Source organism: Ursus arctos, unplaced genomic scaffold (genome assembly GCF_023065955.2).
Source record: "Ursus arctos isolate Adak ecotype North America unplaced genomic scaffold, UrsArc2.0 scaffold_18, whole genome shotgun sequence".
Lineage (NCBI taxonomy): Eukaryota > Metazoa > Chordata > Mammalia > Carnivora > Ursidae > Ursus > Ursus arctos.
Genome location: NW_026622852.1, coordinates 54,736,757 through 54,753,093, shown reverse-complemented (window position 1 = coordinate 54,753,093; position 16,337 = coordinate 54,736,757). Strand labels below are relative to the sequence as shown.

General features: G+C 50.9%; 1 protein-coding gene across 16 annotated transcripts in view; it reads left to right on the top strand.

The window, feature by feature from the left end:
- The window catches only part of FNBP1 (formin binding protein 1), a 133,190-nt gene extending 117,204 nt beyond the window's left edge, over positions 1 to 15,986 (top strand). For 5 of the 16 annotated variants that reach the window (XM_026514183.4, XM_044389676.3, XM_026514181.4 and 2 more), the window contains 5 exons: positions 391 to 500; positions 5,199 to 5,331; positions 6,684 to 6,805; positions 7,086 to 7,225; positions 8,861 to 12,191. In XM_026514183.4, the coding sequence (XP_026369968.1) occupies positions 391 to 500; positions 5,199 to 5,331; positions 6,684 to 6,805; positions 7,086 to 7,225; positions 8,861 to 9,039 (684 nt within the window). In that variant the 3' untranslated portion in view covers positions 9,040 to 12,191. Of the gene's footprint in view, positions 1 to 390; positions 501 to 5,198; positions 5,332 to 6,683; positions 6,806 to 7,085; positions 7,226 to 8,860; positions 12,192 to 12,871 lie in introns of those variants that run through there. The other 11 variants (XM_048223411.2, XM_048223409.2, XM_048223407.2 and 8 more) reach the window with 3 other exon arrangements.
- Positions 15,987 to 16,337: the final 351 nt, after the last annotated feature.

The window sequence follows — 16,337 nt, the reverse complement described above, 5'->3', positions numbered from 1 at the left end:
GACTTCAGACTTCCTTCAAACTCCGGTGTTGCCACCAACACTGGCGGTCAAGTGAAGGTACCTGCCTCAGAATTCGTTTTCCATCGATTCTCGCGAGGGTCAGAATTGTTTCTTCCCCTCCCTCCTTCTGCAGCCTTGCCCCCTGCCTTGCCAGAGATGGTTTGGCCAGCAAGCCTGGACCCCGAACCGGTGTGTGGGACTCTTTTGCAGTTTGCATGCACTGATCTTGCGTCTCCGCTGGGTGTCGTGGGAAAGAGCTTCCCTTTAGTTCACGGAAACACATGCAGACCTCTGCATCCCCCGGTGTCTGGGGAATGACGTGTCCTGCGGGCTTCCCTCGGGGTCTGTCCTCCAGGAGGAGCGCCGGCTCACACCTGTTTGCATTCGCAGGGCGCCACGCCAGAGGATTTCAGCAACCTCCCGCCCGAGCAGAGACGGAAAAAGCTGCAGCAGAAAGTCGATGAATTAAATAAAGAAATTCAGAAGGAGATGGATCAAAGGTAGAGTGAAGCGATAGGACTTACTAAGAAATTCGCGTTCAGTGTGGAAAGATGGGAAATCCTGAAATAGCTTCAAGAGACGTGATTATTTCAGCCGTGTGTGTTTCACGGAAGGTCTGCCGGACGGCTTCATTACAGAGCGGGAGAATTCTTTTAACAAATAGGTTTTACTCTGAGTTTGGGGAACAAAATACGTTCGGTTTTTTTTTTTTTTCTGTGTTTCCATACTTCTTTTTTTTTTTTAATTTTTATTTCTTTTTAAGTTTTAAATTTTCATTCCAGTTGTGTTAGTTTCAGGTGTACGATATGGTGATTCAACACTTCTGTACGTGACTCGGTGCCCATCACGACAAGTGTCCCCTGAGCCCCCTTCACTGGTTTCACCCATCCCCCACCCTCGTCTTTTCTTCAGTCATGAGTAGGTAGCTGAGTGTTTCGTACAAACGAGGAAGAGAAACGTGGCGTGAATCCTGCCCCCCTCCCTTGCCCCGTATTCTAGCTTTGGGTCTGAAATGTCCTTGTCTTTCTATTTGAGGACAAGTGACAGTCAGTCTTCCCAGAGGTTCTCGTGACTCCTTATCTTGTCGTAGAGCATACTGATGGCGTGTAGAAAACCCGTCACAGCACGTCTCATCACACACACCACCAGCCATCAGGGGTGTGATGTTGGCCCGCTCCCGAGAGGCTCCTGCGTCACGATCCCACCGCTGGGTCTCCTGGTTTTCTGAGCTGTTTTGTAAGTTTGATCCCAGGATGGTATATATGCGAAAAAGAAGAAGAGAAGATTTGGTGTCTCTTCATTTGCACTTCCCTTCCACGTTTATAACTTGTAGATCTTTTCTGTCACTTGCTAATGATCCTGATTGAAAAGCCACTTTATTAATTGTCTCTCCCTTTATAATTCTCCCTGAGTGAATTAGGTGAATCATTCATCTATTTGAGATTTTCTGAAAGGTGACTTGAGATTTTGTGCCCTGTAAACAGGCCAAAAAGTGAGTCTACATAAATTTAGTTACGGCAAAGCTGGGCTCGTACATGGCAAAAGAAAAGTAGTTGTTTATTCTTTTACCTCTGGTAGAGCAACTCCTGAAAAATGGGTGGTTTTATTAATTAATTAATTATTTATTTATTTATATTTAAAATTTTTTTTTTAGAGAGAGCGAGAGAGAGCGTGGCAAGGGTACGGAGGGGCAGAGGGAGAGAAAGAGAAACTCGCAAGCAGAGCCCGATGCGGGGCTCACTCCCACGACCCTGAGATCATGACTTGAGCCGAAATCAAGAGTCAGGCGCTCAACCAGCTGAGCCACCCAGGCGCCCCAGATGGGTGGTTTATAAAGCCTGTTACAGGGCGTAACAAATAGCGGCACGTATAATTAACTTTGGTTTTGTTTTGTGTTAGAAATACACCTCACGAGATGAAAATGTTTTATTTACCATTTTTATTACACATGGGACCAAATATCAAAAGGGTCACGCATGTGTAAACCAGTGAGAGCTCGGGCTGTTGGGTAAGTGAGCAGTTACACTCTGCACGGGAGTAAGTTCGGACTCGCTCTCCGAAATGACACTGCGGAAGGTCATGGACACTATTGTCCGATAATTATACAAAAAAATTTCTCTGCCACTTGGGTTGTAGCCATGGAAGCTGGTTAACCTTTTAACCCTCACAGCAGCCTTGCTGGTAAGAAAGCAAATCCTGTATAACCATTTACCAGATGACTGTTTATTGAGCATTTACTGTATACAAGGAAATATCCTAGACCCTGGGAATAAAGCAATGAACAAAACACACGAAAACCTCCGTTCTCAGGCAACTTACATTTTGTTCACGAGGAACAAGACAGGACTAACCAAAAGCACAAAGAGTGAGGGTAGATTTAAAATACCCTGGGGTTCAGGGCTGCCTGGCTGGCTTAGTTGGAGGAGCATGCAACTCTTGATCTCGGGGCCGTGGGTTCGAGCCCCACGTGGCGTACAGAGATGACTTTAAGTAAATAAAACTTAAAAAAAAAATGAATATACCCTGGGTTCAAACCTGGTTCCACCTATTTCTGTTGCAGACTTTGGACAAGCTTCTTAACCTCTTCTTGATCTTTACCTCTTAACCTTACCTCGGTTCCCTCATCTTGAAAAGGAAGTTAGTAGTGAGGATTAAATGTGTCGGTGTATGGGAGGTGCTTGGACCAATGCCTGGCACGTAGCATCCGTAAAACAAAATGGGTGTGTTCAGTGCCAACAGACCACACGTCCCATTAGATTTTCAGACTGAAAAACAAACAAACAAAATCCACCCATATGCTACCTACAAAAGGCACATCTAACTCATAAGGTATTAAAAAATAAAAAACCCATAAGGTATAGAAAGGTTGAAAATAAAAGGATGGAAAAAGATACACCATCCACTGGTTGGCCAGTGCCAACCAGAGGAAGACTGACTTTCAGGCCAAAAAAACCCCTCAGACTATTCAGCTCAAGAAGGTCAACTTCATAACTTCAATGCTTCGAGTAACAGGCAGCTCAGTTTAAAGCTGTAGGACTGTATGACCTCAAAACGTGAAAAGGTTATGCTGTTAGCCTTTGACATGAATATGTTCAAGAAATACAAACACATCATTGTTGGAGGAGATTTTTAATGCACTTCTCTGAGTAACTGATAGAACAGATTAACAGATTGAGGGAGAATACTTACATAGTATAATTGACAAAATTGACCTCAGACATGTCTGCCCAGTAATTGCGTTGTGCACATTCTTTTCAAGCACACAGAATATCTCCAGCAATTGAGCATATCCTGTTTTCCTGAAGCAAATCTCCACAGACATCCAAGGGTAGACACCATTTAAGGTGTGTTGTCTGAAGTCTGCAGTAAAGCTGGGTACCAATAACAAACATTTAGAAATTAAGAAATGTAGCTCTGAATAATTCTGAGACTAAAGAAGAAATCATAAGAGACATGGGAAAATACACGGAGCGGAGCTGAACCTGAACCATTCTACACATCAGTTACTGGGCGGTCACTAAGGCAACGCTCATAAGGGGAACTTTATAGCTTTCCATACATATTAAAAACAAAAAGCACTAAACATCAGTGAGCTAAGTATCCATCTCAAGAAGTTAGAAAAAGCAGAGCAAATTGAACCGAAGAAAACAGAAGCGAGGAAAGGGTGTAAATTAATGCCACAGAAAAACATACGCACACAACAAAGAGGGTCAACAAATCCAAAAGTTGGTTCCTTGAAAAGATGAATAAAATTAAACTTCTGGAGAGACCTATCAGGAGAGACAGGAGGAGGAGAATCGAAGATAATGAATCTCGACCAGTCTTTTGAGAAGTTTTGCAGAGAGATAGGGCAGTAGCTGGAGGTGTAGCCATAAAGTCAAGAGAAGAATTGGGTAAAGGTGGACGTTACAGTTTGTTTGTTGTAAGAGCATTTATTCATCGCAGATCCTTACTGATCATCTACGTGTGCCACGCAGTGTCCCGTCACTGGGGAGATACCAAGTTAACAAAAGAGCTTGAGCCCGTAGAGCTTCCTCAGAGAGCTTCCATTCTAGTAGGAAGAGACCGACAGTCAACAATAATAAGCATAATAACAAGTCACATAATGTTGGAAAGTGATACGCGCTGTGGGAAAGAAGGAAGTGGAGCAAAGTCAGGGGGCGGGGAGTGCAGGTGGGGGGAGGGCTCTAGTGGAGATGTGACCTCCGGGAAAATGAACAGTCAGTATCCACAGAGAGGCAGCAGGACAGGACGGATGGGCTCAGATGCAAGGGGGTGGGCCCAGGCCTGGTGAGGACTTGTGGAACTTCTCTTCCTGTTATTTCTGTATTTTCAGTTAAACTATTTCCCATGACTCAAAATAGGGTTTGGTTCATTGGTTTTATGTCGCATAACAGGTTGAGGCTGCCTTTTACTGAAGCTCATTAAAGTTGGACCCTTCCCACCTGCAGAGTCATTTGCTCTAAACTTTTAACATCTCGAACCCTGCAGAACCCTACTGAAAGTCCCTCAGAGCCAGAGTTCAAAATTAATAGAGTTCTTTGGTCCCAGAGATAGGCCCAAGCCTGGCTGCAACGCTCCTATAGGGATTCATTTACTCAGGCTGCTGCGGGCGGGCGGGCCGCCAGCGCGATGTCAGGAAGGGTGTGGAATCTTGCGATCTGTCGCTTTGAGGCTCAGTTGCCCGCCTGTCATGGATACCAACTGTGGGTTTGGTTTCTTAATAGTTGAAAGAGTGTGTAATAAAATTTCCAAAGCCGTTAACTCTGCTTCTCCAGGAGGGGAACATATGGTAGCCCACGAGACCCAGGGTGCCAGCTGGAGCTTTGGTTTGCACGAAGAATGTGCGCCTGGATATTTGGGCTTTGTTTGTTTTTGTTGTTGTTTGGGGAGAAGGGAGGGATGAGGGATGGGATTGATTTATGTTTCTCAATTGCTGGGGGCGTGGGAGGTACCAGATACCATTCAGAAAAGGCAACTGAAATTTTAATATCCGTCTCTGGATTATACAGACCTCGGGAGCCAAAATCTTATATGGAGTTTTAGGGTGAAAACAGGCCCCAGTCCTCCCTTCCAACCCAGGCAGTGACACCGTCTTCCCGTGCTCCCGTTCACACGGCGTTCAAGGTGGTGGGAGAATACACTTGGCGGGTGACATTCACCTTTACCGCGTCCTGCTCCTTTTTTTTTTTTTTCAGAGATGCCATCACAAAAATGAAAGATGTTTACCTAAAGAATCCTCAGATGGGAGACCCAGCCAGTTTGGATCACAAATTAACCGAAGTCAGCCAAAATATAGAAAAACTGCGGCTAGAAGCCCAGAAATTTGAGGTATGAAAAAGCTGTGGGTGAAAAGCTCTGTTGGAAAAAAAGAGAAACCGAGGAAGGGCTGGGGGTCGTGGCGTGTGGAGGCTGTCGAGCGCCAGCGATTCGTGCAAGAGATGCGGCTGGAAGTGTCGGGGGGCTTGGCGAACCATGGTAAAAGGAAAAGCGGTCACCCAGCGGCTGTGCTGCCCCTCGGCATGCCCTCTGCCCAGGATGCCCCCCAAAATGACACCAGTCACAGTCGTATTTGTATATGTTGTTCTTTGGTTTAAGTGTTTCGCTTCATCTGTCCTGTTCCTGCGTCTGTTGGTGGCGGATACAGCTGGAACGTGCCACCGTGAATCCAGGGGCTAAAAAAACCAAGTCAGAAACATACGGTTCTTACAAAGGACCCGTTTTCAGGGGTTATAGAGGTGGCAAATTAGAAATGAGTAGGAAAGATAAATAAATGTTTCAGGGAGAGAGAGGAGCACTCAAGAGCTATGGACAAATGGCTTCTTTTACCCACAAATTTTCAAGGCTGCAGAACATGGGAAAATACACCAGGGACTGATCGCTTCCGTCGAAATAGGTTACTTGTAGCCATGAAGGGTCAGTGCGGCTTTTAAGATGCTTCCTGGAGTCCGTCAGCCAGTTACTACTGTTGGAGTGCTTAGAGCCTCGAAGTGTCCTTTCCTGGTCATTTTTATCGTTCGGCCGTTTTGACACTATTTCAAATGTTGCCCAAAATAATTTTATCTTTTATCTTATTTGATTTCCTGTATGCACGTTTCTTAGCTGTTAAAAAGAGTGGCGCCCCTCAAAACAAGGAAAGATGGGTGTCGCTTTCAGACTAAGTCACGGCTCACGTGCGGCGGGATTCTCCTCGTCTCCAGGGGAACCTCGCTGTCACGGAATTTTGGAACCAGAAGGAACTAGAAGCGACTTATCCGAAGTCACAGAGCTGTTTTTAAAAGCCCAAGAGTAGAGGGGCACCTGGGTGGCTCAGTCGGTTCAGCATCCGACGCCTGATCTCAGCTCAGGTCTTGATCTCATGGTTGTGAGTTCCAGCTCTGCGCTGGGCGCCACGCTGGGCGTGGAGCCTACTTAAAAAAAAGAAAAGTTAAAAAAGCCCAAGAGTCTAACACAGTCCGGCGCCTAAACACGCTTGCTTCTACGTCTCCAACGTGAGATGCCCTGGAAGCAGTTGCCTGTGGGTACCTTCTGCAGCCGAATGCACAGACACTGGAGACCCCCCCGTGTGATCCTTCTCGAAAGACTCAGGGACCATCAAGCCCCCCAAATTGGGGGCCTTTAAGACTCCTTGGTCGGGCCCTCAGCTGAGCTCAGACCAGCGTCTTTGGTGATTTTGCTTGCAGGCCTGGCTGGCCGAGGTGGAAGGCAGGCTGCCAGCCCGCAGCGAGCAGGCCCGCCGGCAGAGTGGAATGTTCGACGCCCAGAACCCGGCCACGGTCAACAACTGTGCCCAGGACCGCGAGAGGTACAGTATCTGTACCGCGCCTGCTGTCCGCTGGGGTGCAGCTTTGCTCTGTGTTCCTGGTCCGATTCTGGAGTCTGGAAACCAGAGTAAGGCACTTGCTCGGCACCAGAGAGCCCGCGATGCCTGACCTGCCCTTCCCCCAGCGCACGGGTCCCCAGTGCCACACGGGGCAGCGACGGAGCAGGCAGGGTGACCTGAGATGGCCTTGGTGGCAGCAGTCGGGGGTGCGGGCGCCCCGCTGGGCAGTCGCTATAGTTGCTGTGCGTTTTCCTTTCTTGAGCAGCCCGGATGGCAGTTACACGGAGGACCAGAGTCAGGAGGGTGAGGTGAAGGTGCTGGCCACGGACTTCGACGACGAGTTTGACGAGGAGGAGCCCCTGCCCGCCATCGGGACCTGCAAAGCCCTCTACACATTCGAAGGTGACCCGCGTCCGCCCGGTTCCCCGCTTGCGCACGCTGTCCCTTCTCCTCCTGTGGTTGGACCTTCTTCCGAACCCTTCCAGATCTTTCTCTCGCATCTTACCCTATTGTTCTGCTCACTGTCAGCATCATCATTATTTGGTCCATGGCTGCATATTTTGCCTGTTGGTCCATAAGGTGGAACAGTTTTCATGGAGCTTTCTTGCCGCAGATAGTGTGGAATAATGATGATTTCATCTGTTCATTCAGTATTTCTGGGAGCTCCTGTCTTGGAAAGCCCCCAGAGGGGTGGGATGCGGGTGGGTTGGCGTGCCTCTGCCCCTGGAGAAAGAGAGCAGACACACATTTGGGGGAGGTCAGCTGGTAGCACTCACCAAGGCGGGGGTACAGAGTGCTGGGGGTTCATGGGACAGCGAGCTCACCTCCTCAAGAGAATTAATTCCGGGAACTCTCCGGGCTGCTGTCCATCCGAGGTGGGGAGGTGAGGGAAGCGTGGGCTCGTGTGGCTGGAGCTCAGAGGTCTCGGGTGGGAGCAGTGGTGTCACTGAGGGGGGAGGTGGTGGGCAAGACAATCGTTTCGATTTTATTTGGCAACGATGAGGAGCCGTGGAAAGCACTTGAGCAGAGTGTTGATGCCGTTGGAGCTGTACCCGAGGACGTGTATTGTCACGTGTGTGGGAGCGATCGGAGAACAGGGATGAAGGGTTCGGCAGACTAGCCTAGAGTTGCCAGAACGATGTTCCGTAGAAAGATATTAAGAATACGGTGGTGAAGCAGTCTGAGCTCAGGTAGGTTTGGGGAAGCTCCGGGACAGATGGATTTACAGACCTCCCCACGTGTTCAGTGGGACAAGAAAGCACCAGGTTCAACGTCACCAACTTAACCTCATTCCCACACCTCGGCCCCACCCCCGCGGCACCCCTGTAAGCAGCTCCGGGCAGTCTGCCCTTGAGAATGCCACGTGAGCCGTGGGGCACTAGTCTTGGGCAATTACTGTAGCAGGTGGTCTTGGGGACCCCAGTTAAAGAGTGGGCCCGGAGAGGCCGCAGTCAGCACACTGCCCAGACCCCTGGCTGATTGGAAGCGGGGAACAAAGACAGGAGGAAAGGGAGAGGATTCCGAAGGTGCCCTCCTGCCCCTCCCCCCAGAGTGGGGAGGTAGGAGGAAGTTGTAGTTGGGGAGGAGACACAGCGAGCCCAGGTTTAGGACCAGGGCAACATTGGAGGTGGACCCGTGTTTTAGGCAGAGAGAGAAGTGGAACCTTAGCTACGGACAAGAACCGGGATGGGAGACAGAGAAGTGGCGATAGTGTCCGAAAAGGTGTCATTAAAGCCATTAAGCATACACTCCCCGCAAGAGACAGAGGAAGAGCAGAGCAAAGATGTCCCCTGGGGAGGCACCTGGCTTCCTGGGATGGAAGGGAGGGCTCCCTGGAGGAGCTGGAGAAGGGTCCCTGGGAGCCGCAGGGGGAAGGCCTGGAAGCTTCTGCCTGGGAGGAGCCCTTGCAGAGCAACCGGGGGAGGGGTCCGTGCATCTGTCACTCGCTCCCTGCGCCTCTTTCATTGCCAAGCTCCCTGTTTGCGCCCCGCCTGGACGTGACGAGAAGCCTGACGCATTCCGGTCTTGCTCCTGCAGGTCAGAATGAAGGGACCATCTCCGTGGTTGAAGGAGAAACACTGTACGTGATCGAGGAAGACAAAGGCGACGGGTGGACCCGCATTCGGAGAAATGAAGATGAAGAGGGTTATGTCCCCACTTCGTACGTCGAAGTCTATTTGGACAAAAATGCCAAAGGTGCTAAGACTTATATTTAATACAACTTAAACAAAAACAAAACTGTTAAAAAAAAAATTGGAGTTGTCTCTCCCCACAACTATGACTGTTCCGGGCGGTTCTTCCAAAGCCTGGCTGGAGGACACCGGAGTGCGTGCTGGCACATGGCCACGCGGTGGGCTTGTAGGCGTTCGACACCCGAATTTCCTTGGCTAGTTTTGATATAATCACGTTTCACTTGCTCATGAAATATGTCGCGTAAAGCTGCCAACTGCCAGTTTGCAATTCTGTCATTTGAAATGGGATAAACAGTCCTTCCTCTGGCAGTGTCTGTGTAGGTGTCCAAAAAATAAGTTGCCTTCTAGCTTCTAATCGCTATTTCTGAATTTAAAAGCCCCCACGCATCAGAGGGGCGGGTAAGACCCTTAGAATGTCACATTTTGTAACTTAATAACTTGAACTTCGCTAGTCTTTCTGATCTTACAATCATTGGCTTTGGAGGAAGTCCTCAATGAAACCTCCCCCTCCTGGAGGAAAGGGTAGGACGAGTCCTAGATGGGTACTCGAAGTGCGTATCTTTCCTTAAACGTGTTTGAGATCGTTGGTAGATCGCCGTGAGTATCCTCTCCCGTCTGCGGGATCCCAGACAACCAACTGAAATCTGGAAAAGCTTGGTTAACAATGAACCAGGCGACTTTTACAGGAGACCGCCGAGCTCCCCGCTGCCGTGGCCGTCCATCAGACGCCCTGCTTGCTGTTTCCATAACCTACGCAAACCGGAGTGCTTCTGTTAGAGGTTTTGTGGCAAGTGCGGCTGTATTCAGCTCACACGTCCCCAGGTGGGGCTGTAAATAGAACCGGAGCGGCAGCTGCTTCACACGCAGACCCAGCTCATCACTTCGCAGACGTGTTTCGGGTTTTGTTTTGTTTTGTTTTTTTGTTTTTAATCCTTGGCATCTTTAATTCCCAAAAGTATGAATCTACTGAGAATCGTTTCAGAATTGCTAGCTCGTTTTATGTAATGAGCCAGAGCCAGAGTGAAATAAAGTATTTCACCATCTTGCAAGGAATCTGGGTCGCGTGGGGATTTGCATTTTTAAGTTGGCAACAGAGGTAGGGAAATCGATCCCGTGCATGGAGATAGGAACCCGGCCCGGTGCGTGTGGCCGGTTCAAGAATCTACCCCGAGGTCACAGAGAACCAGCTATGAATGGCTCGCACTAAAGCTGTCCGGTTCTGATTTTCTTTTTATGGGGCTTCCAGAATTATTTATTCATGTCCTTCCTACTTTTTAAATAGGAAATTAGCTCCTTGCTTTTACACTGTGAGCTCCTTTTGTTTTTTTTTTTTTTTTTTTTTTTTTTTCCCCCCGAATGTGAGCTCCTTTTGTAAGCGCAAGTCGATTTAAAGCTGATTCTACCCAAAAAAAAAAAAGAGCTGATTTAAAAAGCAACAGCAGCTGGTGATCGGGGTCAGGCACCTGGCCGCAGTTACAGGCACTTGTCGTAGATTCTAGCAGAAAGGTTGCTACGTTGCCCAAGGACCACCAAAATGGAATTTAGTAAACCTTAACGACAGCCTGATTTTTAAAACACGTTTTATTGTGAAATAATGATAGATTGCCAGGAAGTTGCAAAGACCGTACCGAGCCGTCCCCTGTACCCTTCAGCCGGTGTCCCCCCATGGTGACTTCTGACGTGACCATAGTATACAGCCAAGAGCAGGAAACTGCCATCGGTCAGCCCGCTTTTTAAAATACCATTTTATGATTCAGATTTCTTTTGCCTTTTTCTACCTTTGCTGACGTAATATCGATAAAGCCACTCACCCTGGACCCCAGACCTCTCAGGAAGATCGTTTCTGTTCCCCTTTTTAAGTATTTGCCGCAAGTAACTCGGCTGACCCTGAAACCATGGGGCTTCCTCCTCACGAGCTGGGGGAGGTCACAGCACTGGGCATGGACCCAGGCGAACAGGGGACCGCAGATATTAAAATCAGAGCTTTCTGTCCGATGCTGGGACTCATTTCCAGCCTGTGAACTGCTACCAAACACTGAAAAAAGTCTTAAAATGGCCAAGACAACATGAACCTTTGCAAGCCTCCCTTGGAAAGTATGGCATTCCATGACGTTGTTGTGGGTTTATTTATTTAGTTTTTTTTTTCCTTAACAGTTGTGCAAATTTGATTCAGGAAACGGCTCAGTTGGTTGGTAGGGGCAGGGGGTGGGTTTGGGCGCGTAATGGAAGGCTCCTGATTTTCAGTTGTGTGCCTCAGGCCCTTAGCACAGGCAGCTGGGGAGGAGGACCGAACAGTGCCTCGGTGCCAGCCGGTCAATGCACCAAGTATTAGCAGAAGTCCTGAAACCATTCCCAAAGAATCTGAATTCCCATTTCCGCCCAGAGTATACTTTGGTTTTTTTCTATACAGCCCCCCCACCCCCTGAAAAGGTTACGTGCTAAAAGAAGCCAAGTCTGGGCTTGTGGGTGAAGTTTTCTGCTTTTATTTTAGACACACAGAGGTTACTCGTGAATGTGTAGAAGCCTGTCTTCCCCCACCTGGTTTCTCAATCTGCTCGGCACCCCCAAGAACACACCCCCCCACAAACCCCCCCCAGCCCGTGGGGCTGCTGCTTCCTGGTGCCCAGAACTCAAAGCAGCTGTTTTGTGCCCGTGTGTGTGTGTGTGTGCGCGTGTGCGTGTTGTCTACGATGTGACTATTTAATAATTGCCAAAATATTTAGACTAGAGGAACCTCCAACGGGTCAGCTGGATTGTGACTATCTTCATTTATGGTTTGGTTTGGTTTTTTAAATTGCTTTCTGTTAAATCCGTCCGTGATCCCCCCCCCCAGCCCCCAGCCCCCCCATATTTGTATATGCTGCCATTTAAAAACTAAAAGGATGACTTGAATTCGTTGTTTTAACGTTTGACTCTTTTGTCTGTTTGTTTTATTGGTGATTCGCTGCCTAATGACCGTTTTTGTTTTTGTAACCGCTGGGGAAGCCGGAAGGACTAGGTCCCCTGCCGGCTGCTCCAGCCTGAGCTTATTGTAGACACTTGTGTTCTGAGTAAGTTTCGTTCCAATACGGCCAACATGATTGTCTCTCTCTCTCTCACCCTGAAAGAAAAGAACCTGTCTGGCTCCTCTTAGTTGTACCCTCGTACCTGCCTCTCTAATAAACGTATTTTTCTCAGTGTTGTGTATTTTAAATGATTTTTCACCTTCCGAGAAAATGATTCTGTGTAATCCGGGTATTTAACTCTTTTGTCTTCAGTCATGGGGAGCTTTTCCAGCCAAATGCTTTTTAAAAATTCTGCCCTCGCCCTCCCCCGCCCCCCCTTTTCAATGACGACACCTTCTCTGTCTCTCGCCCTGTGTGCACCTGAGGGCTTTACGAGTCTGTCTGTCCTTCCTCTCCTGCCCCCTCCAGATGAAGAACTTTCACTGTGGATTTCTGAGTAGACGCTGAGTGACACGTTTGTCCTTTTCGCCCCGATCTGACATGTTTTTGTAAAGCACCGAGAGTGTCGGTCGGTCGGGGAGAGAATCGGGCCTTGAAATTCCTGGCATCCTCCTGGAAGCGGGTCCCGTTTCTTTCTTCCGGCGCTCAGCAGACCCAGAAAGAGGGGTTGGCGGCGGGGTGGATGGGGCGCGGGTCTCGGGTGGGCCTCTCTTCCCCCCCGAAGGGAAGGCCAGCCCCTAGCCGACCTGAAACCGTGAAAGTTCCTTATCTCAGACGTGCCCGTGGTAACAGCCCATTGCTCTAAAGCTGTCCCCCCCCCCCCCCCGGGTGGTGCGGTCTGCAGACCGGACGGGCCTGCCCCGGCCGCCGGCCTCCCTCTAAACAGTCTTTCTCTTCTTTTTGTGTTGTAGATCCCTAGAGGCGGTTGCCGGAGCCAGAGCCTCGGTGAGCCTTCCCGGGAGAAACCCTTCGGTCTGCTTGTCTCCACAGGCCTGGGCGCCCGCGCGCACAGACGGCTCCCGGGCTGGGCCGGCCCGCGGCCCTCCGACGTCTCAGCCAGAAGCCACGTCCCCCCACCCACCACGCGGCTGCTTGCCTTTTTTTTTTTTTTTTCTTTCGACAGCATGCTTCTCCTGGCCCGGCTCCTCCCATGGCCCCGTCCGGCCACCTCTCCGGGGGCAGGTCTGTCCCTGTCCCTGCCCCCCCCCACGCGGGGCCACGGAAGGCAGCTAGACACCTGCTCCCTCCTTCGGGGCCCCTGCCTTGGCCCCCAGTCTACCTGGCGCATCCTGACCTGTCCATGGTTCACACTGTGCCTTTTGTGAAAACTTCGCCACTGGTCTCCCTGGGGGAGACTAACAGAATCTGGACAAGGAGGGTCAGGTGTGCGCCAGGAGGACTGAGCGCCCGAATGTCACGGATGGGTTCCCGTGTCCCAGGTCCGTCGACTCCTCGGTGGCCCTTTCCTGCTTAGGGGTCCTCTCCTCGTACTAAACATCAGCCCTCGCAACATTTCATGGCCTGAGCGTGTCCGTGGGGGGCCCCGGGGGACCCGCAGGTGTGCCCATGCATGCCTCCCCCTCCGTGGCATGCACACACACACGCGGTTTTATTTGAGGCCTATGCTCCGTGGCCTGGAAAGGTCTACACTGGAAGTCCAATTCCATCCTGAGGGCTACACGCAGAAGCTGGGGTCCGCCTTTCATGGGGTGAGGGGAGGTCCCAGCCCCCACCTCTCCTCCATCGCCCTGTGAACGAGAGCGGCGGGTCGCGGCCCTGGACGCGCGGGGCGTCTCACCCCAGCGTTAGCTCGTTGCCAAGTGAGAATGCCTGTCTTCCCGAGAATTCCGAGATTCGCATTCTCAGGATTCTAGCGCTTTCCTCACCAAAGACCCCGTGATGCTTGCGGTCCTTCAGGTGGTCCTGCGGCGACAGCGGCCTCATGTGCTCACGTGCTCCGTGCGCCACGGAGACTGGACTGAGTTGGCTTTTCGAGCGAAGTTTCCTGCCTCTTACGGGTCCTTGAGGAGAACGCGAGGCCGTGTGGCCCGTGTCCCCTCATGTCTTCGAGCAGCGTAGCTTCCCTTCTCCAGTGCAGACACAGTCGGGAGAGGCCCTGGCTGTGAGTGTCTGGGAACGAGACGCCACCCGAAGCCCAAGAAGGAAATCGGGCCTCTGTCTTCTCTCGTTTGGCTTTTGGTAACTAGGTGGTCACCTCGAACATCCTCAGAACTTGACATTTACGAATCTAAGACAAGGATGTCTTACGGGAGCCGAAGGGACAGGGAAAGAAGGGGACAGGTGCTAAAGGCTGGGCCTGTGTTCAGGGGCCAAAAACGGGGTTTTTTCAGCAAACCAAGGTTGACCATGGCCACGCACCCCCTCCCGAGAGCAGTTCGGTGACTAGAAGAAACCTCCAGCAAGCAAATGCCTGGGGTAAGCAGGTGAAGAGGAAGTGGCTTGGGGTTGCAAGGCGAGCGAATGAGCGAGCATGAGCCGGCCCTTCTCTCTCTCTGTCTCTGTCTCTCTCTTGCCCTGAAGGGGACGAGGCCCTTCGGTCCAAGAGTGCTGGTCTACCTGCAGGGACGGCTGAGGCTGCGGGGGTCTCGGGGCTGCTCTGCGGGCACCAGGCCTCCGTTCCCCACAAACGGCGGTGGGCCACCTGTAGCGAGCTCCTTTGTCTCATGAGAGGGCCGCCTAGCAGATAGATGCCCGGGGCGAGGAGGGTCGGGTCTCCCCCGTGTCCCCGCAAATCTTCAGGGGTGTGGCTAGGACGCGCAGTCCCAGTGGCTCCACGGGGGGCTCCTCCGCCAGCCCGGGGCGGGGGAGGGGGTCAGGTATCCCCAGGAACTTCTGACTCTCACCAAGCCAAGCTGACCACTCTCCACTCCACAAGGATGCTACATGGTTTTTTAAATCGGTTTTTAGAGCCTCAGTAACTCATGTGCATTGCGTCTTCGTACTCCGGGGTCAGGACGGATTCATTTCTCGCATCGTAGGGAAAATGGTAGAGGCTGCAGTGATTTGTCCTTTTAGCGTCTGTTAAGCCCGGTATAGACTATGCTCGTATCTTGTAACCCCTGCGCCTTTTTTTTTTTTCCTTCTGTACCACCTGCGTCCAAAAACGAATGGATCGTAAGTGCTTCTCCGTGTTAGGCTTGGTGTTCGCCTTCCGGCCCGGCTGTGCGGGAAGCGGAGACCGCAACCCTGAGCTCGTTCAAGGGGCTGCGTCAATAGAGGGTAGTTGAGGCGTATCCTGTACTCTGGGGATCCCCCGGGAAATCTTCTCTACAGGAGTGTGGACCAGTTCACATAGAGCAGGGGAACCTCCCCATCGGCTTCTCGGCCCCCCCACCCCCCCATGCCTATCGTTTCTCCGCCGACGCTAGAATAGTGTTGTAAGAATGACTTTTAAAGCACCTGCCCTGAACGTGACCTAAAAACAACGTGAAAGAGAGGAACTTGTCATTTACCCGGCTTTTCCTTTGCAAGATAAAAAGGCATGGAAAGCTGTCGTGGGATTTTCCTCTGGGTTTTTCGTGAAGCTTCCAGGCTGTGAGGCTCAGGCCAGATAAGCTGTAGCTTATCTCGCGGGCGGCAGCCCCGAGGCCCCCTCATGCCTTCTGGGGACATCTGTAATTACAGGAGAGAGTGGACTGAACGTGAAAAAGTGACACGGATGCTAAGTATTTTTCCAGAGATCTTAGTTTCATACTTCCTCATGACTCCGCCTCCCGCGCTTGTGCCGTCAAAACACTTCTTTAAAGAGTTGATCCAAAATTCTATTTTAACCTGATGTCGAGCACCTTTAAACGTTTGGTTTATTTGCGTGTGTGGCACTAATTCTAAACTTCGGGGAGGCATCTCAGTGTTGTAACGGCCCCCTGCCATTGTGAAGGTTCTAGAATTGCCCATTTGTTTCTGGAGATGGAATTAAACCAAATAAAGTGCTTCCATTGGAAGGCTTATATTGACCTTGTAACTATACGTTAATCCTCTAAATGTTAAATAAAAGTGTAACCTCTGTTACGTTGTCACGGGACTGTTTTGTGGCACGAGGAGGTGACCTCGGCCAGGAAGCAGGCAGGGCCCCTGGGCTGGGGGCGGGGGGGCTGGGGCTGGGCCCGTGTGTACCTCACTGATTTACTGGGTGAACCCAGGACAAGTCACAACCCTCTCGCCCTAGCAAGCGCTAACCAGCACCCCGCCTGCTGGAGAAGCTGTCCGGAACCCTGTGATGTGGGGTTCAGGTCAGTTCGGTTCAGAGATCTGGGGGGCTCCTTAGGAGCAGGAAATTTGTTTTCCATGCACATCAGCGGGCAGCTACTCTAGGTCTCCCGGGACCCTGCTGTGGGGGGGGGGGGGCTGCCGGGCCAT